The following is a 26,756-nucleotide window of genomic DNA, read 5'->3' on the forward strand; positions in this document are numbered from 1 at the left end:
AATGAGAAGAGTCCCCCCACCTCGTTTGGTATGGCTGCGTAGATGGTGCTCTGCAGGCTGCACTGAGAGACTTCCTGTCAGCACCCTTTCAGAGATTCCTACCTATTTAATACTCACAGAGCTTCCAGAAACTGAAAGTAGTTTCTCTTCACAAAAAGACTGAGTACGTTTACTTTTAAATAATGCATTCCTTTTGTACTCTCAGAATTCTTCAGTTGAAGTTAACTTCATCTCAAAATATTGTATATTTGTTTTCAAAATCTCTGGTATTGTAATAATTATAGTCTTTTGTGTAAAACAATCTAAATAGTTATTTCAACCTCATTCTGATTAATATTCTAAATACTGTGATGATTTATTTTTAAGAATTTTTACTTTTGTGCTTTGTTATGAGTTAAGTTATATCCTTCTCAAATTCATATGTTGAAGTTTAACCTTTAGTACCTCAGGTACAATTAGTTAAGATGAGGTCTTACTGGGGTAGGATGGGCCTCTATACAGTATGACTGGTGTCCTTATAAAAAGGGGAAACTGGACACAGATGTACTCAGAGAGAAGGCCATGCGAAGATCAGCAGAAATCAGGGTAATGTTTCTATACACCTAGGAATGCCAAGGATTGTTGGCAAACCACCAGAAGCTAGGGACGTCTTGGAACAGATGATCCTCACAGCCCTCAGAAGGAACTAACCCTGCCAGTACCTTGATTTTGTATTTGTAGCCTCCAGAACTGTGAGACAATACATTTCTGTTGTTCAAACCATTCTGTTTGTGGTACTTTATTAGAGCAGTCCTAGCAAACTAATACAGTGCTTAATATCCCTTTGCAGCCAAATATAAAACTCCATGTACTCCAGACAACAGTAATGGATAATGTGTATTTCCTGTCCAACTGAATTTTTTTGAATAGTTAGACTGCTTTAATTTTGTGGGTATATATATATCTCCATGTTTTGTGGCTTCCTGACATTAGTATATTTCTTTGCATTCATAATAGTAGTATCGACTGGCATTTGATTACTTACTGTATATCGGCCCTGTTGTAAGTACTTTACAGTCTTAACCAATTTAATTTTTAAAACCAGCTCTGTGAGCTCCTTGGAGAAGTGGTTGATTTCTGGGCTGGCGCAGGGAAAATACAAAATGAACCTGGAGCTTCTTCTGGTGCCAGAAAGTGTTTAAGAAACAATGGGGGCATGTTGAACGGGCACAGGAACAATGTGAAAGAACTCTCAATAGGGAAAGTTGGAGTAATTTGAGCAACAAAATAATGATATTAAATAACCCACAGAATTAAGATATCCATGAATGCATGCTTTAATTAATTAATTAATTAAATTCAAAATAAATAGGACTGCTCTTCATTATAGAAGAATTACTGTGGAATACCACGGTAATGATTACTGCAGGCAAGATCCATTTGATGAATGCTAAAATTAGTGGGCACAAGTTTGGGAAGACACAGGAGATTCGTGTAGTTTCAAAGTATCTCCCCCACAATATTTGTTATTTACAAAGGGGAAAACAGTCAATTTGTAGTAGAGAAACTCTAGAGATCACCATAACCAAGTGAGCAAGGGTAATTTCACTAGGATTGAGACATGAATGTGACATTATGTTCCCCTTGGAACAATGCATCCAAGAAAGGTACATCATTTCTGTGGTAGTCTTGCCAAAAATGTGTGACCTGAATCTAAGGAGAAAATAAATCTAAATTGAGGGATACTGTACAAAACAACTGACCAGTATTCTTCAAAAGTGTCAAGGTCATGAAAACAATGAAAGATGGGAAATGTTACATATAAGAGGAGACAAAAGAGGCATGACAAATAAATGTAGTGTGGGATCCTGGGTTGGATCTTGGGACAGAAAAGGGGCATTAGTAGAAAAACTAGTGAAACCCAAATAAGTTCTGTAGTTTAGTTAATAGCATTGTATCACTTTTAATTTCATAGTTTTGATACTTGTGTTATTACATAAGATGTTACCATTAGAGGAAGCTGAGTGAAAGGTATACTGGAATTCTGTGCTATTTTTGTAACTTTTCTGTGAGCTTAAAATTATTTCCAAATAAAAAGTTAAAACAGTTGTACTACTGTTATACCCATTTTACCATGAGGAAACTAAGGCACAGAGAAGTTACGAACTTGTCCCAATTGTATACGGTTAGTGGTCAAGCTGGGATTTGACCAATCAGCTGGTTCTAGAGCTCCAATGCTAAAACACTGAACTATACTACCTTCCTTGATAAATTTTGTAGAGGTGGGATATGTGCAGGAAGTGCGGGATACTTAGGTGTTCCCCAAACCATAAAAGTGAAAAAAACGAATCACCTCTGGAAAATTGAGGTATACGAACTAAATCTATTAGATAAGGTTAAGTGGTTCTCAGGTATTTTGCAGAACTGGACTTTTATAATTTATATGACAAAATTATTAATACATGTAATTTACAGTTAAGAGATTAAGATGAGAAACAATTAGTTTTTAGTAAATTCAGTGGCATTGATAAATTTTATTAATGATTGTGTTACTGACTCTGATACTGAATTATCAGGATCATTTCAAAATGCTATTATACCTGTACACAAGGAAAATCAGATTTATTTAATCATGGAATTAAAATGTGATATTCAGATGAGGATTGTTCGGTCTCATCTAGAAGACAAGAACAACCAAAAAAAGTCTTTAGATTTGTAATCATATTCTGTAGAAAAAATAATAGCCACTTTGCAATTCTAAGATCTGAACAGGAATAAAACGCTTATGCTGAAACATGAATTTAGTTTATAGTGAATTTAAGTCAGGTATATTGAAGAATTTCCTGACTGAAGAGGTTGTAGAAATACTAGCGTGGGTTATGAAATCTCTTGGAGAATATTACCTATTTCAAATAGAGAAGTAATTTCTTGGAAGAGCTAGGAGTACTCAGAAAAAGGAGTGTAGCTACACTACTTAACAGATCCTATTTTGTGTTCTATAGAATTATATTTGTTGATAATTAAATGTTCTTATTTGCTAGTTTTAGTTTATCTTACTTGCTTCAATATAAGGTTCCTTTTATCAGAATTTCTTGATGATCGCTTTAATTTGGTCCATATTACATAAATACATTTATATGGTATGGGTGTATGAGGCTGCAGCCAGCTTAACACGGCATACTGTTTTACAGCAAACCTTTTTTTTTAAGTAGAAAGAGTACACTCTAAAAATGATCTTAAAAAAATACAGTGTAATAAATACATAAACTAGTAACGTAGTCATTTATTAAGTATTACCAGGTCAAGTAAGTTTGTGAACTCATCCTAGAAAAAGTGCTGCATACCTCATTGCTAAATATCACTCCTGTCACCTTCAAAGTACTCCCCTTGGGAAGCTGTGCACTGACACCAGCGCCTAGTCCACCCTTCAAAGCAATTTTGGAACTTTTTCTGGAATGGCCATCAGAGCTGTTGTGTTACTCTTGATGTCCTGAATGTCATCAAAATGTCTTCAATATTTCCTTTCTCTTCGGGTAAAGAAGGAAATCATTGGGGCCAGATCAGGTGAGTGGGGGGGTGTTCCAATGCAGTTACTTGTTTACTGGCTAAAAACTCCCTCACAGGCAGTGCCGTGGGAGCTGGTGCATTGTCGTGATGCAAGAGCCATGAATTGTTGGCGAAAAGTTCAGGTCATCTGACTTTTTCACGCAGCCTTTTCAGCACTTCCAAATAGTAAACTTGGTTAACTGTCCAGTTGGTACAAATTTATAGTGAATAATCCCTCTGAGATCAAAAAGGTTAGCAACATTATTGCAACAAGTTTGCGAACTTAATTGTCACACCTCATGTACCATACATAATTGTATGGGCTATAGCTTTATACAACTGGCAGTACAGGAGTTTTGTTTACACCATCGTGACCACAAACATGAGTAATGTGCTACTACATCAGGACAGCTACAGTATCACTAGGTGATAGGAAGTTTTCAGCTCCAGTGTAGTGATCTTAGGGCACCACTGTCCTACACGCGGTCATCTTTGACTAAAACGTCGTTATGTGGCACATGACTGTATTTGGATTTAAAATAAATCTGCCATCTTCTTAACGTGTTTTCGTTTTGTCCTAGACATTTCTATTTCTCTTCTTGTGTTATTTGAATTCATAGTTTGTTTTTCTTTTTTCTTAATTCACAGTCTTTTAAAAACCATTCCATGTTCATTACTTTATTAATTGGGAAGTTACACATTGTTATCCTTTTATTTAGTGATTACCCTAGAAGTTGTGGTATGCAGCCTGGACAATGAAGGGACCTAGAACTGCAACTCTATTTACCACTCCTCTTCCTGACTTTACTTACTGCGTGTATTTTCATTGTGTATATGTGTGTGTAAAACATGTAAAATGTTGCTATTGTTTCAAACAATGATTATTTCGATTTTTTTTGTTAAAGAAAACTTTTTGTTGAAGTATAACACATATAAAAGAAGTCGTAAGTACAGCTTAAATGAGAAAATTTGCTAGTTATACTCCTGTTCTTATGTAAGTTATTTCTTACTGTAAATTAGTAAATTTGGCCTTCTGGCTTTAAAACCTCAATTTCCTGAGTTTTGTTATAAGTGTATCCCAATGAGCTTTATCTACTTTCATTGCATTGTTGTATGCCAGACTCTGGACTACCTTAGTAGTCAGTGCTGTCTACTTGGTAAAGTTTCTTTTCATTGATTGCATTCAGTGCCGGGCAGGGACCAACACTATGAGTATATCCCTGAGCAAAATAAATGAGGTTCCTGTTCTGCATCTTACCCTTTGAAAGTTAGGGAGGTAAACAGTAAAAAAATGCACAAACAAGATAATTTGAGATGTGGTATATTGCCAGTTTTTCTTATTTTTCCCCATACAAAAAAGTGGATCATGTTTTTCCTTACGTTAAATTTCTACACTTAGACTGACAGTTTCTGAGTAAAGTTAATGCTGGTAAAGTGAGTCTCATGCTAGTACTTACTTTGGACTTAACACTGGACTGTTTTTGAGGATTCAGATTATTTCCAACTCGTCTTTTTATCCTTAAGAGACATTCATAGATGGATGTTGATTTTGTTGTAGGAATAAAGTAAAAGCCCTGCTGCCATTCAAAATACTTGTAGGAATACAATCTTAGGTCGCAAGTAATTTTGAAAGGTAATTTAGTTTTTCTTTCCTTCAGGCGTAACCATATCTGATACTGAATTTATAAGTTCATAATGTAACCAGGAAGAAAAGTTCCACAAAATTAGGTTACATGAGCAAAATCTGAGAGTCTCCAAGGTACATGTTATGCTTGAAGAATAACTAACAGCTTTCCATCATTGTCAGATGAAGTTTATGTTTAACAAGGCTAGGAGATGAGACTAGAGGGCTAGGTTCAGGTTTGACTATAAAGGTCCTTGACTGCCTGCTAAGGATTTTTAACTTTGTCTTATGGATACTTGGGAGACTTGGAATGTTTTATAAATTGAAAAAGGATACTATAGAAGCTGGATGCTTTTCACAGTGCTTTCCTTTCATGTTCACTTTGGTATGTGTATATGTTTATCTCTCAGTGGATTGTAAACTCCTCTGTGGTTAGGGCCTTACTTACTCATTTTTGTTTTTCATTCTTATCCCCCAACCTCCATGTTCCTTAGCACTTAGTAGTTTGGGAATTAAATGAGAAAAAAATAGTTGCCATCCAAGCATTAAAATATTTGCTTACTTGTTATTTATCTTTGTTAAGAGTAGCCAGTGGGTCTTTACCTTTATGGATCTTTTCTGTCTTCATCTCTTACATAGGTAAGTATTTTTTGTTTTTATTTTGGATGTCTCCATTTCATCATCCTGAAAACTAACACTATAGGTCTAATGCCTTTAACATAAATATGTTGTAAAGGAATAAAGCACCTTTATTAAAAACAACTTTTGAACAATAGATGTGAAATTATTTATTTTAACAAATATTATATACAACCGAACTCATTCTCCCCATTTTTTAATATGATTATACAAGTGTAGTTGTAGGGGTTTTTTGTTTGTTTGTTTTTTTTCTTTTTTTTTTTTTTTTGCTTTAGGAGAAACAAAATGTTTATTCAATTTAGGTCTTTTGAGAAAGGCTACTACATTTATTGAACTTGAGTGTTGTTGACTAGGTTAGCTGGATTTGAAGTAGCGTTAGCTAGATGTAATTGATTCTTTGTTTTGCAATAGAATTGCATCACCTAGGTGAGACATCTTGGATATGATATTGCAGTCTTTTGCTTGCAGCTGAGCTTTTCTGCTGTGGTCCCTAGGTACCTTTTTCAGCTGCCTTCATTACCATGATGGAATAGTGACTACAGATTGTGGGTTTTTTGTTTTGTGTGTGTGTTGTTTTGGGGTGTTTTTTTGCTTTTTGTTTTTATTTGCTTAACTGTGTTACTAAAATCATAGCATCTGTCTGGAGCTACTGTTATAGCACCATAATCTTGTATAGTGGCTTATTTTTGTAGGAAAACGTTAGAAAATGTAAATATGTAGTTGGTTTGTTTCAGTATTATCTGACCAATATAACTAACCAAGAATTATAAAGCAGTTCATAAATTTTCATATGTATAGGCTGTAGAATAATTAAAACTTCTTTTGAGCAAACATCAGTCTTATATTCTTTCAATCCTAAATATTCTTGAATTCTAAGTATATTATTTGAGGAATTACTTTAACATTTATAGAAATTTTCTCTCGAGTTAGTATACCTTGGTCTTCTAGAGGCCCAATAATTAGTTTCTCTAACCTTTAATAATCAGCCTTTTAAAAGAACTTTCCTTTTAGTTACCTTTGGTGTTCAAATATTAGATTTTTTAAAAATCCCCCATAATTTTTTGGTAGTGAGAGGTGTTTTTTTTTTCAATGTGGTAAAATATATGTAACAAAATTTACCCTTGACATTGTTGTACAACCACCACCACCATAAATTTTCAGTAACAGCTTTATTGGCATAAAATCACATACCATACAATTCACCCATTTAAAGTATACAATTCAGTAGTTTTTAGTATCGTCATAGAGTTGTGCAGCCATTATCACACAGTTTTAGAATATTTTCATCACCTTCAGAAGAACCTCTGCATCCCTTTACCATTACCACCCAATTCCTCTACTCTCCCCCCATCCTTAAACAACCACTAATCTACTTTCTTTATATATTTGCTTACTCTAGATACTTCATATAAGTGTAGTCATATCATATGTAGTCTTTTGCTACTGAACTCTTTTACTTAGTGTAGTGTTTTCAAGATTCATCCTTGTTGTGGCATATATCAGTACTTCATTCCTTTTTATGCGTGAATAATATTGCATTGTATGGATATACCACATTTTGTTTATTAATTCCTCAGATGAAGATCTGATCCAGAGGTGAATTTTAAAACAGTGTTTTATGTCACTTCTTTCTCACTCTTAGAAACAGTCTAGTTGTTGCAGCCCTAATACCCCTCGCTCCTAGGACTCTCTGTCTTTAGTCTTTATATCCCCAGGAGTTATGCTTTGATTCACTGAATGAAGTAGACCTGAACCTCAGTTTCCCGAGGTTACTGTCTGGGTAGTTAACTAAATTGGTTCATGGTCTAATCCTAGTTCTTTTTGTTAGGACCCAAGTAAATACCTGCTTTGCCTTTTGTGAATTAGAGATGTCATCATAATTGGTAGTTTTCCTCCATATTTTCTCTTTATTTTCTCAACTCTTAATAAATACTCTTTACTTGTGCTCTTCATTTGAGAGATTGTTGTCTATTATTAGAGAAAGGCATTTCAACAAACTTGGGGCTGTGTGTTTCTTCATTATTGTTACGTAGTAGAACCCTTGCAGATATTTCCCGTTAAATTAATTGCAGTTCTCTGTAAAAGAATTGCTTGAGAACCCAATGTAATATGTTAACTGAGTGAATCTTTTTTCTTATCATTTCAGTTGGAAAGACATCCTTGATCACCAGATTCATGTATGACAGTTTTGACAACACCTATCAGGTATTTTGTTTTTGCCAACTTCCTGGGTGTCTCTATTTTGTGTTATAAGTAATATTCAAGGTCTTTTAAAAAATTCATTTATTTACATGCAGTCATAAATGTAAGAGCGCTTTTCTGTAATCTGTAAAATTCTATATAAATATAATGCAGAATCAAATGATTTTGCTCAGTGCTCACCTTTTTTCATTTATCTCTTCCAAAGTCTATTGAAAGATTCTCGATAATGCCATCCGTGATAGAAGTAAGGATGATTGTAGATATTCTCTTATAGAGATTTTGTCCAGGTCTAGGATTCTCTGACATTTTGATCTATTCATGAAGTCAAGAATAAGGAGATTTGGGAAATTATAAATATGTGGAAATTAAACAACACATTTCTAAGTAACCAATGAGTCAAAGTCAAAAGCACAAGGGAAATTAGAAAATATTTTGAGACAAATGAAAAATAAAACACAACATACCAAAATTTATGGGATACAGCTAAAGCAATGATACAAGGAAACAAAATACATTAAATCGATAATTTAACCTTCTACCTTAAGAAAGTAGAAAAAGAAAAGTAAACCTAAAGCAAATGGAAGAAACTTTTAAAATTAGGTTTTATTATTATTCAGGCATAGTGAGGCCAACAGATCAGGAAATTATTGCCATTGAAAAGATAGTTTGGGGTGGCCCATTGGCTCAGTTGGTTAGAGCGCAGTGCTCATAACACCAAGGTTGCCGGTTCGATTCCCACATGAGCCAGTGAGCTGCGCCCTCTACAACTAGATTGAAAACAATGACTTGACTTGGAGATGACGGGTCCTGGAAAAACACACTGTTCCCCAATATTCCCCAATTAAAAAAAAGAAAAGAAAAGATAGTTTGTTATCCTCACAGATCCCAAGAGGAAGGGGACTCCATGCCTTGGGAAGGAGCTACATGCAGAAGCACTTCTGGTGGTTAGGAGATGGGGGGTGGGAAATGGGGAAAGTGGGCAAGAGCCTTTATTGTGGTTTCTGTGGGAAGGATGGGTGAGACCAGGTAGACAGATTTGGGATTGCCTAGTTTGAATAATTTCAGCAGGCTCTAGGTGTAGGAGCTGTTTCTAGTTATCTGGTTCGTGGCCCTGGGATGAGGGCCAGTGAATAGTGACCCTGAGTGTGATAAATGAGGTAGCTGGGGCACAGGCTCTGGGTTGGTTGGTTTGCATATGAAAGGCGCTCTCACAAGCACGTTTGCTATCCCAGAATTGGCAGGCCCTGGGAGGGCCAGTCCTTCCAGTGTCAGCAATGTCACAGATGTCAAAGCAAATAAAATAAAGCAAAACCACAGAAAAAGACATGCTTTAATTCAGAAGCTAATAAAGATTAGGCAGAGATATATGAAAGAATAGAAAAACAATGGAGGAATTGAATGAAACCAAAAGTGGTGCTTAGAAAGGATCAACAAAATCAACTAACCTTTAGACTAATCAAGAGGGGAAAAAAAGAAGATTCAAATTACTAAAATAAGAAGGACATTGCTACTGACCATACAGGAATAAAAAAGGATTATAAGGGAATACCGTGTACAATTATGTCAACAAACTAGATATCCTAGATGAAATGGAGTATTCCATAAAAGATACAAAGTACTGAAACAAACTAAAGAAAAAATAGAAAATTTGAATACACCTTTAATAAGTAGTGAGACATAAATAGTGATCAAAAACTGCCCATGAAAAAAATACCAGGACTAGATGGCTTCACTGGTCAGTTCTATGAAATGTTTAATGAATACCAAAACTTAATAAACTTCTAAAAAATAGAAGAGGAGGGAACACTTCCCAACTCATTCTATGAGGTCGGTATTACTCTGATACCCAAACCAAAGACATCAAAATTAAAATTACAGACTAATATTCTTTATAAATATAAACACAACAATCCTCAGCAAAATTATTACCAAACTGAATCCGGCAGCATGTAAAAAGGATTATATACCCTTTACCAAGTGGGATTCGTAGGTTGGTACCAGGATTGCAAGTTTGTTCAACATACAAGAAGTAAGGTAATGCACTATATGAATAGAAAGCGTTTGGCAAAATCCAATAGCCTTTCATGGTAAAAACACTCAACAAACTAGGACTATAAGGGAATTAAACATAATGAAGGTCATCTATGAAAAACCCACAGCTAACATACTTAATGTTGAAAGGCCAAAAGCTTTCTCTTTAAGATAGGAACAAGATAATGATATCTGCTGTCAGTTACATATGTGTGTGTATATAAATTTTATGTATATCTAAGTTATATGTATTTTAGTTTAAACTGCTTAACTGTAAAACAAAAATCCAAGAACAAACTAAGAAGAATAAATTAGTAATCTTAAAAACCAAGTACTTTTCACTGGGATGCTAAGCACTTGCAAATCTTTCTCTGTATTAACTCTTTGAAATGTTCTTGTTAAAATAAAAAAATAAAATGGCCCCTTTTAAGTATCTATTTTACATCTGTATTACTGTGTAGTAAATATAAAAACTTGCTTTCAATTGTTTTATCTTAGTAATAAATCAAATGTTAATCAGGTTAAAGGAAAGGTTAGCTTTCATAGTTATTACTTGCCACTGTCTCAGTTATTTATCAAACCATTTTTACTTCTGAAAGCTTTTAGGGTAAATTTAAAATCTGAATCTTGTCCTTTTTTTGGTATGTATTTTTCCCACATTTGAAATACATATTTTATTTCAGGAATATGCCTTCTGTTTCGAATACTTGATAAACTGAAAAATTTAGGCATTTTCTTTCTAGGAATGCCATATAATGAGCTCTAGCATCAGAAAAACCTTTATTTACATCTTAATTCTACCATTTAGTAATTGGGTGGTTTTTGTACAAATTGTAGAAATTCGGACAAATTTTTTTTTTTTTTTGAAAAATGCTCTATTGTTTTGTGATTATTGTCAATTTATCATTCAGAAAAACGTTGATTGTTTTTATTTACTTCTTTGAAAAATCTTAGCACTTGTTTCATAATACTGCTCTGTGTTCTAACTCGTCAGCATTTTAAGCAACTGTAATATTCACACAGAAGATCCTATACTTCTGACCAACTGGCTTTAAATTGGGGGTTCCCAAGGCTCCCTCCTTGGGTTTGGTAATTTGTTAGGCTGGTGTACAGAATTCAGGGAAACACCTACACTTACAAGTTTATTATAAAGGATGCAGAAGAACAGCTAGATGAAGAGGTACATAGGGTGAGATCTGGAAGGATCCCAAGTGCAGGAGTTCTGTCCCCATGGAATTTGGGGTGTGTCACTCTCTGAACCCCTTTACTTAGGGTTTTTATGGAGAGTTTGTGATATCTGGTTGATTCAGTCATTGGCCATTGATGATTGAACTCAATCTCTAGCCCCTCTCCCCTCCGTGGGGGTCAGAGCTGAAAGTTCTAGCCCTCTTGTCACCTGGTTGGTTCCCCCATCCTTAGGGGCTTTCTAGAAGTTGCCTTATTAATATTAAATCAGGTGTGGTTGAAAGGGTTGTGTGAATAACAAAAGACTCTCTTTTAACCTTTATTGCCTTGTTTTAGGAGCTATTTCAGGGGCTAGGAACGAAAACCAAATATTGTAACAAAAGATCCTCTATTCACTCTTACCATGTTTCCCCCAAAATAAGACTGCGTCTCATATTAATTTTTGCTCCAAAAGACGCACTAGGGCATATTTTCAGGGGCTATCTTTATTTTTTCATGTACAACAATCTACATTTATTCAAATACAGTCATGTCATCTTCTTCTGGAACATCATCATAACATACTAAATGCGTCTGTTTGGCTGATGATCTTAACTGGGGCTTATTTTCAGGGTAGGTCTTATTTTCTGGGAAACATGGTATCACTCAGGGTTTTAGGATCTTTGGCCAGGAAACTGGGACGAAGATCAAAATATATATTTCTTATATCATAGTATCACACCAGTGAACTCCATATTGGTAAATGCAGTGGTCATTTCTCAGTCCTCATCTTACTTGATCTGTAAGCAGCATTTAACATAGTTTTTAACACGACTTCTTAAAACTTGTTTTCACCTGGCTTTCAGGATACCATACCTGACTCATTTTTCTCCTGCCTTTCTGGTTTCTCTTTTGCTAGTTCTTCCTTTGCCTCTCCAGTCTGTAAATGTTGGTTGCTTCAGGGCTCGGTCTGCAGGGTCCATACTCACTCCCTAGTGATTTTACACAAATCTTATGGCTTTAAGTGCTCTGTGTACTGAGTCCCAAAATGTTAATGATTCTTAAATTTATAGGTTTAGCCTGGACCTCTTTCTTCTCAATTCCAGATCCGTATACAGAGGGTGCCAAAAAAATGTGTACACATTTTAAGAAAGGAAAACTATTAAAATTGTAATACTCAATATAAACCAGTAACAAAAGATGAATACAAGTCACACTTGACTTCTGCAATTACAAGAGGTGCTCAAAGTGGTTATCGTCAGCGTCCAGACACTTCTGATTACGGTGAACTACTGCTTGAGCAACGTTGACCAAAGTTTCCACTTGTATACGTTTTTTTGGCACCGGCGGTATTCAGCTGCCTACCTGATATCTCCATTTGGTTGTCAGTTGGCGTCTCAAACGTGGTATATTCAGAACTGATCTCTTCATATTCCCCCTCAAACCTTCTTTTCCTGTCATCTGTCCCATTTTAGTTAACAATAAAGCCAAGCTCAGTTTACCTTGGTGTCACACTCAAATCCTCTTTCTTTCATATCCCACTTATAGTCTATCAGCAAATCTGCTTTTCAAATTACATTTGAATTCTTCTACTTCTCCCAGCCCAACTAAAACCACACTGGTCCAAGTCACCAATAATAGCCTCTTAAATGATCTCTCTGCTTCCCTTGTGCACTATTAGGTTAATTTCAACAAATAGCCAGAATGATTCTCTTGTAAGTTAAAAGTCAGTGATAGCAATGTTCTAAAATTGATTGTGGTAATAGTTGTATAATTATGTGAATATGGTAAAACCTATGAATTCTGCACTTTATTTTTTATTTTAATTTATATTTTATTTTATTGGGGAAAGGGAACAGGACTTTATTGGGGAACAGTGTGTACTTCCAGGACTTTTCCAAGTCAAGTTGTTGTCCTGTCAATCTTAGTGGAGGGCGCAGCTCAACTCCAGGTCCAGTTGCGTTAGTTGCAAGGGGCGCAGCCCACCTTCCCTTACGGGAGTTGAACAGGCAACCTTATTATTGAGAGCCCACGCTCCAACCAACTGAGCAATCTGGCCACCCGGGAGCTGAGCGGCAGGCTCATTGACTTCATTGCAGTTGTGGAGGGCGCCGCTTGCTGGCCCGTGTGGGAATCGAACCGGCAGCCCCACTGCCCAGAGCTCACGCTCTAACCAACTGAGCCACCCGTCCGCCCCGAATTCTGCACTTTAAATGGTTGAATTGTGTGGTATGTGAAATACATCTCTATAAAGCTGTTTTTTAAAAAGTAAGCCATATAAGGTCATTCTTTTGAATATTCCATCTTATTCAAAGTAAAGTTGTTACAGTTCCCCCCCACACACACACACACTGTGTTATATATTTTACCACTATGCTATATTTTTTATAAAATTGAATTATTAGAAAAATGAGAAAAGAAAAAACATTTAAAAAGTCTACTGGATATGTGCTTGGCTATTGATTACTATAAAAGCTTGTAAGTGCTTATTCCTCAATTTCTGTACTTCCCTGGCCATGCACTGGTAACAGTTGGGAGTAGCATCGATCTTTCAACCATTCTTTGAGTAGCATTAGCCTGTTAAGTCCCTGCCGTCCTCCCTACCTCGTTACCTTTGTGATCTCATCTCTACTTTCCGCTCATTGTCAGATCTTCAGCTGCAATAACCTCCTTGCTGTTCCTTGAACTTGTTAGGCCCTTTCTTATCTCACAGTCTTTGAACCTTGTAGAAAGCTCTAAACCCAAATATCTACATGGGTATTCTTGTTTGATAATTCTAGAATCTTGGGGACAAACATATGTGGCTTATTATATTATCTCCGTTCTTTTAGTTGAAAATTTTTCATAAACATTTTTATATTTTTTTAAAAGTCGTAAGTTGATCATGTCAATAGGTGGAGCAAAAGTATTTGACAAAATCCAATACCTGTTCATGATAAAAACCCTCAGTAAACCAGGCGTAGAGGGCAACCTCCTCACCTTGATAAAGGATATCTACAAAAAATCTATAGCTAACGTTATACTTAATGGTGAAAAGCTCAAAGATGTCCTACTAAGATTAAGAACAAGGCAAGGATGTCCCCTCTCACCACTGCTTTTCAGCATTGTACTGTAAGTCCTTGCAAATGCAATAAGGGGAACAAATGGGGAGGGGAGAGTATACAGATTGGGAAGGAAGAAATAATAAGAAGATACGAAGAAATAGGGTACAAGGTTAATATATAAAGTCAGTTGCTTTTCTGTATACTACCGTATTTCCCCAAAAATAAGACCTAACTGGAAAATAAACCCTAGCATGATTTTTCAGGATGGCATCCCCTGAACATAAGCCCTAATGCATCTTTTGGAGCAAAACTTATTGTAAGACCGACCCAGTCTTATTTTCGGGGAATCACAGTAACTATATACTAACAGTGAGCAAGTGGAATTTGAGATTTAACACTATATACCATTTACATTAGCACCTTCAAAAATGAAATACTTAGATATAAATTAACAAAATATGTACAAGATCTACATAAGAAAAGCTACAAAACTCTTATGAACGGTATCAAAGAACTAAATGGAGAGATAGTCCATGTACATGGACAGGAAGACTCAATATTGTCAAGAGATCAGTTCTCAGCTTGGTCTATAAATTCAGTGCAATCCCAATAAAAAACCCAGCAAGTAATTTTGTGGGTATTGACAAACTAATCAATTCTAAAGTTTACATGGAAAGGCAAAAGACCCAGAATAGCCAACCCAATATTGAAGGAAAAGAACAAAGTAAAGGACTCATGCTACTCAACTTCGGACTTACTATAAAGCTACAGTAATCGAAATAGTGTTGTTATTGACAAAACAATCCACAAATAGATCAGTAGAACGAGGTTTGAAAATACTTCATTTTTCAAACTTGTGTTTCTTTTTTACTCTCATACTACCACCACACTCACAACACTTCTGATACCAGATATTTGTGTGTGGGGGGAGGGGTTCCCATACAAGCAAGTCTGTAAAACCAGCTGGGTGTTGTACAGTTTAACTCAGTTCTTATCTAAGCAGTGATTGCATCAGATCCCACAGATTAAAGATTCAGTCTCACGAGACTGCCCCCCACTTCACATGCCAATTGCAAGTAGTAGGTCCCCAGGTTATCCACAGCTTCTGTCCTGTTCGCTACAAATTTGAGATTCCCACGACCTCCTCCTCTTTCAATTTGATGATTTGTTAAAACAGTTCATAGAACTCAGGGAAATACTCTCGTATGTTTTCCAGTTTAATAAAGAATAGAGCTGGGTGGCCGGATGGCTCAGTTGGTTAGAGCGTGTGCTCTTAACAACAAGGTTGCCAGTTCAAGGGATAGTGGACTGCGGCCCCCATTGAAAACGGCAACTGGACCTGGAGCTGAGCTGCGCCCTCCACAACTAGATTGAAGGACAATGACTTGACTTGGAGCTGATGGGCCCTGGAAAAACACACTGTTCCCCAATAAAATTTTTAAATAAATAAATAATAGAATAAAGAACACAGATGAACAGCATGATGAAGAGCTACATAGGGTGAGGTCTGGGAGGGTCTCAAGTACAAGAGCTTCTGTCCCCATGGAGTTGGGGTACATTACCCTCCTGGTTTATTGATGTGTCCACTAACCTGGAAGCTCTCCAAACCCCATACTTCTGGGATTTTTATGGAGGCTTTATCACATAGGCATGATCAATCATTAACTCCATTTCTAGTCCCTCTCCCCACTTTGAAGAATGGGGGTGGGGCTGAAAATTCCAAGCTTCTAATCATGGCTTGGTCTTTCTCATGATTAGCCACCATCCAGGAGCCACCCAGAGTCACCTCGTTAGAACACAAGATGCTTCTAGTGCTCTTATCACTTAGGAGTTTGCAAGGGTTTTAGAGCATGTATTTTTTATTATTTCAGAGAGTTCAGAAATAGACCCACATGAATGTAGTCAACTGATCTTTGACGAAGGTGCAAAGGCAATACAATGGAGCAAAGGCAAAACAAGTGGTGCTAGAACAGTTGGACATCTACATGCAAAGAAATGACCCTAGGCAGTTACACCGTTCACAAAAATTAACCCAAACTGGATCACCTATGTAAATGTAAAACAAAACTGTAAAACACCTAGAAGATAACATGGGAGAAGAGCTAGATGACCTTGGATATATCTGTCAGTGTACGAGTATATTGGAAAGAGCTTGACTTTTACTCCCAACTCCACAGCAGACACTTTGTGTCCTTAGATAAGTTATTTAACTTCTCCAAGCCCCAGTGTTGTTGTCTATACAGTGAGAAAAATAGGGGTGGTAGTAGCTACCTTGCAGAGACGTGTGAGGATTGGAGATGAGCATGTGAAGGGCCTAAAAGAATCCCTGATACACAGCTGGTGCTCAGTAGGTTGAAGCCATTATCACGGAAAATTTTGTTTGTTCTTACTTGACCATGATGTATTTATGTGTTATTCATTATTTCTTCCACAATCATAATTTCCATTTGAACCCTAACTGCTAACTGTCATTAAACTATTAGTTTTTTTAACTCCTCTGTTTTGTTTTGGTTTACAGGCAACAATTGGTATTGACTTTTTATCAAAAACAATGTACCTGGAGGATCGAACAGTGAGTAATGTTTTCCATGTGCAATTTTCTTCAGCACTCCAGGATAGAAAACTATGATCAAAGCTATAGTCAGTGATTGTCTCCCTAAGAAGTACTTAGCAAAGTTGCCAAAGTTAGTTTACAGGCCTTGAGATAAGTTATTACAGAGTGAATAGTACTTAGCACTCTGACATCTTATCCCCAAATGAAATCCAAAGGGGAGAGAAAGCCAAGTTGTATAGAAAACCCCGAAAGCCCTAGGCTTGTTAAACAGAATTTGTCATCTTGATTTGGAAAAATGGTAACAAATAGCATTGAGATAATTAAATGAGTATGTTCATGAAAAAATTAGAGCTGCTAAAGACCTTTTGAATGCCAGAGGTATTCAGAAAGATTTCTTTTGAATATGACACAATTTGTGAACTTCAAGATTTCGTCAGAATATGATGTATACCAAAGTGACTGTGAATAGAAAAAGTAATGTGTAGTTATCTGTTGGATTTTTTCCCTCCATCTTTTGGAATGCTCCCTTTAAGTACAATGTAAATTCTGTATTCTAGCCCACTATCCTTTGAAGAGGTTTCTATCATGTAAACAGTGACTATCTTAAATGTAATATTTCGGAACTATACCCCAAAATCATTATCTTATATTTAATGCTGTTTCTTGTAGGTGTTTGAGTTTTTTTCTTTTGACTGTTCTCTTTTATGTTTTAATATATAAAATGCCATTTCTTAAAGTTTGAAAGCTTGGAAACAACTTTATAATGGTCAAAGAGCTTGTTTTCAGGCTTTTCTTCCTCAAATGTGAAAAAGTAAGAAATAAATTTTTATGTGGGGTTATAAAAAGATATTCCTTCTTTTTGTTAGATTGTGTATTTGTGTACAATGCTCTGGGAAGAAGTGTGTGGGAGAAACATAAGTACCTGTAATCAGAGACCCAATTTCAAAGTGTTCTGGACCCAGTAGAAAAGAGACACATTTTAGCTTCAGAGAGACATTAATAATTCCTTTACTCTGATAGCCTGGGCTGCTCGTTGACATTTACCTTCATTTTTCCCTTTATGCTTACTATTTGAACATCAAACAAGTCTACTACTTGCTATCCAGAAGGGATAGGAATCAAAGAGAGGTTATGGGGGTTGGAGGGGAGCTGTATTTCTGATTCTCTGCGATCTTTCCCATTGCCATTTTTAAGTCATGTACCTTCAAAGCAAACAAATTTTTTATATTCCTCCCTTTTGAAAAAGGAAGGTTTTGTGTTTTCATTCTTCACATCCCTGCAACCTTTTGCATGAGTCTCCTTTTTACCTCCTTTCCACCCACCCCTTTAAAAACATTATTTCTTTTTTCTTTTTAGTATGAGTTTTGTTTTTTTGTTGTTTTGGGGTGTTTTTTTTGTTTGTTGTTTTTTTTTGGGTTTTTTTTTTTTTTATTCATTTTTTCCCATCCCACAGATAAGGCTGCAGCTGTGGGATACTGCGGGTCAGGAACGTTTCCGTAGCCTCATTCCCAGTTACATCCGTGATTCTGCTGCAGCTGTAGTAGTTTACGATATCACAAGTAGGTATTTTGCAACACGTTGACCTTTCTTATTTTTCTTGCTTGTTTGACTGATTTTGTTGTTAGGTACGATTGCAATTATGGGACACAGCAGGTCAAGAGCGGTTCAGGAGCTTGATTCCTAGCTACATTCGTGACTCCACTGTGGCAGTTGTTGTTTATGATATCACAAGTGAGTGGGGGGAATTATGCATTTCTAATCTTCTTTCAACCTTTAGCTTAGCTGCATGCATGTTCTTGTCTTGTGCTTATTTTCCATACTGGCATGTAAAAATGAGTTTTATCATAGCAAACCTTATCACAGACAAGCTAGGTCCAAAATATTTGCTTTGGTGTTTGTACCAGTATACTTTATTTCCACTGCACCAGATTCTTTTGCCCTGGAAATTCTAGTTCAATTATGAATCTTCTCCAAGGCTTTCTTCGTATCTGGTTATCCCTAAGCACACCTTAATTATGGTTGGAAGAATGTCTCCGTTTTTATTTAACTTGATTTCAGATGTCTCTAAAATAAAATAATCTGCATTTAAGTCTCTTGCCAGGTTTTCCACATCATCAGAGGCTTCTGTTAAGGCTATTAAAAACTTGTGCTAGCCAACTTTTCTCTGCTTTCCTCTTCCAGCCATCCTCTCTCTACAGAGGAAGGTAGAGAAAACGTAATGTGCAATCTTCTATTAATGATTTTCATTTGAATCATAATCAGGATTCTGTGACTGACTGACTTGCTTTGTTGCTAACAAATTACACTTTCATTTCTCTCCAAGAAAAATGTTTAAATGGAAGACTAAAGTAATGGTCTTTCTTTTTCTTTTCCCTAAAGATTCCCTAATGCCTTTGGCATTTTAAGTGACTTTAAATTTTCCATGGAGCATTGGTGATTGACAGGGAAATGCTCTCCGATTAAAATTGTCTTTGTAAATTGGCTTATGATATATGTATATTAGGCAATATTAAGCATTTTTCCATATAGTGGTCCATAATTTATTAAAAAACTAGGATAGTAGTCAGACTTCTTTAAAAACATCAACAAACTATTGATTTGAACAAGTAGTACTATTACTGTAGATTTGTGCATATCTGCTCAACCAGAAGTCATATCCACTTAATAATTGAAATGGCAGGATTATAAATTACAAGTTTGCATTCAGAGACTTTTTTTTGGGCGGGGTTAGGTGCTGTATGCAATCTTTTCTTAAAGCTTTACTTTGGGTTGCTTCTTGTTTAAAATGTTCATGTGCATTGACAAGTTTTGCAGCTTTAAAATGTTTGTGCTTACTTTAACCAAATCAAGTGAAACCTGGTGTATTTTTCTTCAAAAATTGTGCACATGTGGTTAAAATATAAGTAAGCTGTTTTCTTTAGTTGCTATAAAAATACTGAAGTAGTCTACTTAGAATCAAATGCTAGAAAAGATGGAGTTTTTTCACGTGATTCTGGTGCTGCATTAAACTAAAAACTTCAAGTTAAAGTGATCACAAACTGAATAAGCATTGCAAACAGAGTGGTGTTAAAAGCTATTTAAAACTCTACAAATTTTCTGGATATGTTGGGACTTACTGGCTGACATACTTTTGGAGATGCTTTCTTTGTCATGTTTGATATGTGTAAGTAATAAAAAAAAGCCTTGTGGCAATGTGACACCATATTATCTGCCATAGCTGTCTTACATTAAAAAAAATTGTTTTTTCTATTACATATAGTACATTGCGCTCATGAGGGCATGTCCAAAAAATTTAAACTACTATAAAAAGAACCTTGAGGATTTTTCTTGTGATTTGTTTAGACCACGGACAGTTGTACTCAGATAAAATGGAGTTATGTTGCAGGCACATTAAAAGTGGGTCCTAATGTGCCAACCCCTTCCAACTTCCAGGGCTTTTTTTCTTATTTTCTTCCTTTTTTTCTTTTTTTTGGTCCATTACATGGGGAGGCATTTACAATAACAGTAATCTCTTTGTCCACCCTCTTATACCAGATGTTAACTCATTCCAGCAAACTACAAAATGGATTGATGATGTCAGAACAGAAAGAGGAAGTGATGTTATCATCATGCTAGTAGGAAATAAAACAGATCTTGCTGATAAGAGGTATGGAGTGATTTTGTATGTTTGATTTCTTTGTTAAGCAACCTGTTATTTTTGATGTTACTGAAGAATTGTTTTAAAAGGAGGCATGTTTAATCTTTACGTTTATATTTATACCCTTTTTTTCTTTAGTGTGGGAACCTGAAATATCAGACATTTCCTTAGAGGAAAATGAGTTTTTTTGTTTTGTGTAAACCCATGTGTAAATAACTCTTGTGCAAAATTGTTTACACATGACGCTAACTTGCATTTTTTTAGGCCTCATAAACATGAGCAGTGTTCTGTTAAAGAACAAAATGTTTTTTTAAAAAAATCCTATCTTTAAAAATTATTCGTAATGATTAAATACACACTCTTTTGGTAGTCTTATAAATATTCATCATAATTCTGTGGTGTAGTTTTTGCTGTTCTTTTCTTTTTTAAATTGTATGGTTGAGCCAAACTGTGTAGTTGAACTGAATAGCTTGATTGTGATACCTTAGTCAAATGAGGAAAACCATATTCAAGTCACAGGATGCAAAATGTGTTAACATTCACTATAGAACACATGGCTTGAATATCTGCCTTCAGCATTCCTAAGTGATCTGCTGGGCATTCTTTTAGCTTTAAATAATCTTGACCATTTTACTTAATAGTGGAAGCTTTTACTATTTATTATTTGTTCATGAGTTGGATATTGAATTTGGATAATAAATTTGTGCTGTTAATTAAAATGTTGCAAATAGAGCCAATATGTTCAAAGGCTTGTGGAAATATTAAGCCCATTTCTGCCCATGGTACCTCATTTGGAATTGGCAGTACAGTGACAAAAATGTCTTTCTTAATTTAAGAGTAAATTCAAAGTGTGATTTCATCTTTTCTTTATGAAAATCATCTTTGGGACATCAGTTGCCATCATATAAATTTTCACTATTTGTATCTAGTATGAGCATTTGAAGATCATATAGGCATATATTCTTCTAGTAGAGAGTCCCCAAGTACCTTCATTTTTAAATAGAAAAATTGTATATCTGAATTGTTTCCTTTTATAGCCAGTTATCTAAATAATATGAGCATCTGTTCTTTTATTGGGTAATATTTCAATTTAATACACAAATGCTACAAACTTACCTAATTTACAATAATTTGTTTTAAGGTACTCATCTATTGCTTTGGAATTACCATCTTTCTCAGTAATTTTTGCCAGACTATCACCCTTCAGCTATTCACATTTAAAAGAATTAGAGCCTTGTTCATTTCACTAATATAATTTTAAAATGAATGAAAGTTTTAAATGCTTTTTAAAAAGCACTAAAAGAAAATCTTTTGGTAGTGAATGGCATTTTATAAGCATAACTGGAAACCCTGAAGCCATAAAGCGATTGATAAATTTGAATACATAAATATAAAGATCATATTCACCTGTTAGATCAGCCATTGTTCAAAAGATTGATAATACACTGTATCATCAAAAGTCTGAATAAATAAGAACTCTCATACACTGAAATATGTAACTAATACAGTTTGGGGGGACAGTTTAACAATATCAGAATTTAAAATACTCATTAACTCACATCCATCTCTAGTAATTTATTCCACAGATATGCCTACAGAAATATGAGAAGATGAGCATAAAAGGATGTTTGTTGCAATGTTATTTGTAATATTAAAAAATTAAAATCAATCTAAATGTCCATTAGTAGCAGTAGCATTTTATAAATGAATACTTATAACCACTGAAAAAATGGAAGGAATTTATTGCTGTCTTAATACATGAAGCTTAAAACATTTGATCAGTGTGCAGAGCATGACATCCTTTCTGTGAAAAAAATTTTTTTTTTTTTTTTTTTAAAGATTTTATTGGGGAACAATGGTCAAATTGTTGTCCTTTCAATCTTAGTTGTGGGGGGTTCTGTTCAGCTTCAAGTTGTTGTTCTTTCAGTCTTAGTTGTGGAGGGCGCAGCTCAGCTCCAGGTCCAGTTGCCGTTGCTAGTTGCAGGGGGCACAGCCCACCATCCCTTGCGGGAGTCGAACCGGCAACCATATGGTTGAGAGGACAAGCTCCAACCAACTGAGCCATCCGGGAGCTCAGCGGCAGCTCAGCTCAAGGTGCCGTGTTCAATTTTAGTTGCAGGGGGCACTGCCCACCATCCCTTGCGGGAGTCGAGGAATTGAACTGGCAACCTTGTGGTTGAGAGCCCGCGCTCCAACCAACTGAGCCATCCGGGAGGCAGCTCAGCTCAAGGTGCCGTGTTCAATCTTAGTTGCAGGGGGCAGAGCCCACCATCCCTTGTGGGACTCGAGGAATTGAACTGGCAACCTTGTGGTTGGGAGCCCACTGGCCCATGTGGGAATCGAACCGGCAGCCTTCGGAGTTAGGAGCACGGAGCTCTAACCGCCTGAGCCACTGGGCCGGCCCGAAAAAAATTTTTTTAAATGGTAGAGAAAGATATATATTCTTTTGCTTAAAACAAATCTACATAAGCATACATGGAATTTAACTAGTCATTTTTGGGAAGAGAGTAGGATTATGGAGGAATTTATTGTAATGATTGATCTTTTTAAAAATTGATTACTTTTATAATCAGAAGAAAAGTTTTAATGAAAGTGATTGAAAAGGTAAATGTCTTTATCACTTTCTTTGAGAATTAAATACTTTTGGAGGGGTAAAAACTTGGAAGAAAGACCAGAGGATACCTGTTTCAGGGTTTCAGTGTAAGCACCGGGGTGCTCAGTACCGTATTTCCCCGAAATAAGACCCAGCCGGACCATCAGCTCTACTGCGTCTTTTGGAGCAAAAATTAATATAAGACCCAATCTTATATAAGACCCGATCTTATAGTAAAATAAGACCGGGTCTTACATTAATTTTTGCTCCAAAAGACGCTTTAGAGCTGATGGTCCGGCTAGGTCTTATTTTCGGGGAAACAGAGTAGTCTCTATCTCCTATAGTCCAGTGATTCCTAAGTGTTTCAAACCTGTGAATCACTTGGTAAATATGGCTTAGTAGACCCTCTTTTAAGATTCTGACTATGAAGAATCATGGTCAACTTTTTAAATTTGGGTGGTTTTGATCTGACTTCTAAGATACTATTATTCAATTAGTCTAGAGAATCTAGACTGAATATATTTTAGAGACTCTTCCTAGGTGATTCTGACAAAATCAAACCACAGCTGGGACCATTGCTATAGCTAACCTCGACCATTTTATTAGGGTGACTTATAGTTCTAAAACTAGGAAGGATTTCTGTCTGGAATCCTTCTCATGTAGGGTTTACAGACTAATAATTATTCAAGAAGTATTTATTGAGTATCATTTATGTTTTAGAGGATGCTGCTGTAGAGTAGTGAACAAAAAAGACGAGTCTTCAAGGAGCTTTTATTCTAGAGAGTGAACCAGACATAAGCCCAAAAAGTGCATAGCATGTTTGATATTGATACTTGCCAAGGATAAAAAATAGCAGGGAAAGGGAATGTGACGTGTCAGGGTGAGTTTGAAGTATTAGATGGCATAGCAGTGGAACATCTCACTGAGGATAACTGGTGACTTTTAAGTAAAAACGCTCAGTAAGAAAGGGAGTTAACTATGCAGATATTTTAAGGAGGAAAAGCTCCTAAGTAGATGGTTCAGAAAATGCAAAATCCATAAATTGGGAATACATTTAGTTTATTTGGGGAGCAGCAAGGAAGCCTATGTAGCTGGTAAAGAGAATGATGGAAAAAGTAGTAGGCAATGAGGTTTAAAAACAAAGCAAAACAATAATGAAGGCCAGGTCATACAGGACAAAGCTTGTGGGGTGATCAGTGGTCAAATTCAGATATATTTTGAAGATAGAACTGTCAGGATATATTGATGCAATGAATGGAATACATACTGATGGACAGAATATGGGGTGTGGGACGAGAAGTTAAGGATGACACCTAGATTCTTGGCCTGAGTAACTGTCATTCAGGAGAGACTCCATAAAGAGATGGTTTGGAATGGAGTATCATAATTTCAGTTTTGGTCATTTTGAGTTTAGAATGGCTGTTCGATATTCTAATATCTAATTAGATGTCAGGTAGGCAGTTGGATATATGAGTCTGGAGTTCAAAGCAGTAGTCTAATCTAGATATATAAGTTTGGGAGTCACCAGCATATAGATTGCATTTAAAAGCATGAGACTGCGTGGGATCACCAAAGGAATAGTTGTAGATAGGGAAGAGGTCCAAGGAGTAAGTTTCAGGCATCTGACAGAATAGGAAATTCACACTGCTAAAGTATTTAGGACTAAAGGTCAAGAGATTGTCAACTTTCAAATTGTTAGAAAAAAAAAAGTGTGTTTTTAAAAATTAATATACACATACACATAAATTCATAGAGACTGAGGATAAAAGAAGCAGATGTAGTAAAACATTAACAGTTGGATTGTTATGTAAGAGAATGTCCTTGTTTTTAGAGAGTGATGACTCCAGAATAATATCTTCTCATAGACAAGAAGAAGATAGTAGAATCTCGTAGTAAATGGGTCATGGGTGTAAGATTGGGGAGTAAAGACAGTTCCTCCATAGTAACAGGACTAGAGGTAGACTATAAGGCACCCATACACAGGTAAGTCAGTGGATAGATGGGGTGGAAGCTTGTGGAAATTCTCCTGCATTGCTTCAGTTTTCTGTGTTGTAAGAAGCAGAGTTTGTCAGCTGATAGTTCAGATTCATTTAATTAGAACATCTGCATATTTATTAAGCACCTATGTACCAATTAGGCACTTGGAATACCAAAGTAAATGAGATAATCTTGCACTTGAAGAGCTCACAGTTTGAGACACACTGCTAATTATAATACATCACAAAATGCCCTCTAAAAGAAGTATTAAAGTATTAATACTGTGTATCAAGAGACTTTTACATGTCTTTTGACTCACTTTTCCACTTACAGAAATTCATAAAATCCAACCTAAGGAAATGATCCACGGTGCACAAAATATTAAGCAAAAGTTGTTTATAGCAACATTTTTAACAGTAGTGTAGAATTTAAAAACAACTTAAATTTCTAACAGTTTGGGAATGGTTACATAAATTATGATAGCAAATTGACAAATTGTCTAGCAATAAAAATATTATACAAAGTTTTTCATCATAAGGCTAAATACTTATGATCTAATATTAAGAGAAAATAGGCTATTAACTTTCCAGAAATAAAGTTACAGGATGAGCTCAGCCAAGTAAAAGCAAATCATTAAAAAATGCCTTTAGTTGGCACTGCTGGTAGTATCTACAGAATAAATACTAGTGAAACGTTAGCTGTTGTCATCATCATCATCATCATCCTTGTTAGTGTATATCCCAGTGCTAGCAAATTTCCTGCCTAATATATTTTGTGTGAAGTAAATAAGTTGAAAAAAAAAAAAAGCCTTTAAAAAATTGTTTAGTTAGGTGTAACACACACATAGAAGGGCACAAAGTTTAAGTGTACTGCAGCTTGAATTTTCAAACTAGTCTTGTCTGTAACCAGCACCCATATCAAAAAAAAAACACAAAAAACGTTGTTTTCAGAACTTTGTTTATAATCTTTGTAATATCTTTCAAAAAGAATAATTTAGTTGTTTTTGCGTTTTGTTTTAATTTTTCTACAGGCAAGTATCAATTGAGGAGGGAGAAAGGAAAGCCAAAGAGCTGAATGTTATGTTTATTGAAACTAGTGCGAAAGCAGGATACAATGTAAAGCAGGTAAGTGTTCTTTGATTTATAGGTTGAGGTTATCAAATTGAAAAACCTATTATGAAATAATTGTGTGAGTATTCTGTTCTCTAGTGTGAGATTTTCTTCCTGTTAGTAACATCAGGCCACATGAACTAGCAACATATTATTGTATTAAACAGTGAAAAAATATAGTGTGGCATAGTTTTTGGAAAAAGGGAAAAGACTTGCCAAATTTTGCAGAACAATATTTCATTATAATTGTAAGATTGTATGATTGTAAGGTTGTAAACTCAACCGTACTCTCACTACATCCCTACTGCTTTGTTTCAAGGTAAAATTTCTTATTTTAGAGTTTGATGGTTAAGGTTATAATAAAAGAAAGCAAGTATTTGCTGTCAGGAATGGTGTTTTGCTTGTTGTTATGAAAGTACATCCTGGTTACTTTATGCTTAATAAATTGTTGGTATTTTAATAGTTTATAACAGGAGTGTTTTGGGAGGCAGGAAAATATGTGGAGACCTTACATTATCAAACTGTTTTCTAAAAGATAAGGTAGCCAAAAACTCACCTGCTTAATTCTTCAGGGCTACATATCACATAGGATAGTAGTCTCAGATTTATAGGATTTACAGACCAATAAATCAATTTTTTAAATTCTAGATGATCAAT

At 35.6% G+C, this 26,756-nt stretch overlaps 1 protein-coding gene across 2 annotated transcripts in view; it reads left to right on the forward strand.

Moving 5' to 3' along the window:
- The window catches only part of RAB6A (RAB6A, member RAS oncogene family), a 50,394-nt gene that overhangs the window by 16,997 nt on the left and 6,641 nt on the right, over positions 1-26,756 (forward strand). Inside the window, exons 2-6 of one of the 2 annotated variants that reach the window (XM_019744396.2) lie at positions 7,935-7,993; positions 16,748-16,801; positions 18,409-18,514; positions 20,318-20,429; positions 26,021-26,114. In XM_019744396.2, the coding sequence (XP_019599955.1) occupies positions 7,935-7,993; positions 16,748-16,801; positions 18,409-18,514; positions 20,318-20,429; positions 26,021-26,114 (425 nt within the window). Of the gene's footprint in view, positions 1-7,934; positions 7,994-16,747; positions 16,802-18,236; positions 18,343-18,408; positions 18,515-20,317; positions 20,430-26,020; positions 26,115-26,756 lie in introns of both variants that reach the window. The other variant, XM_019744397.2, reaches the window with a different exon arrangement.

Source organism: Rhinolophus sinicus, linkage group LG06 (genome assembly GCF_036562045.2).
Source record: "Rhinolophus sinicus isolate RSC01 linkage group LG06, ASM3656204v1, whole genome shotgun sequence".
In the NCBI taxonomy this organism is placed as follows: domain Eukaryota; kingdom Metazoa; phylum Chordata; class Mammalia; order Chiroptera; family Rhinolophidae; genus Rhinolophus; species Rhinolophus sinicus.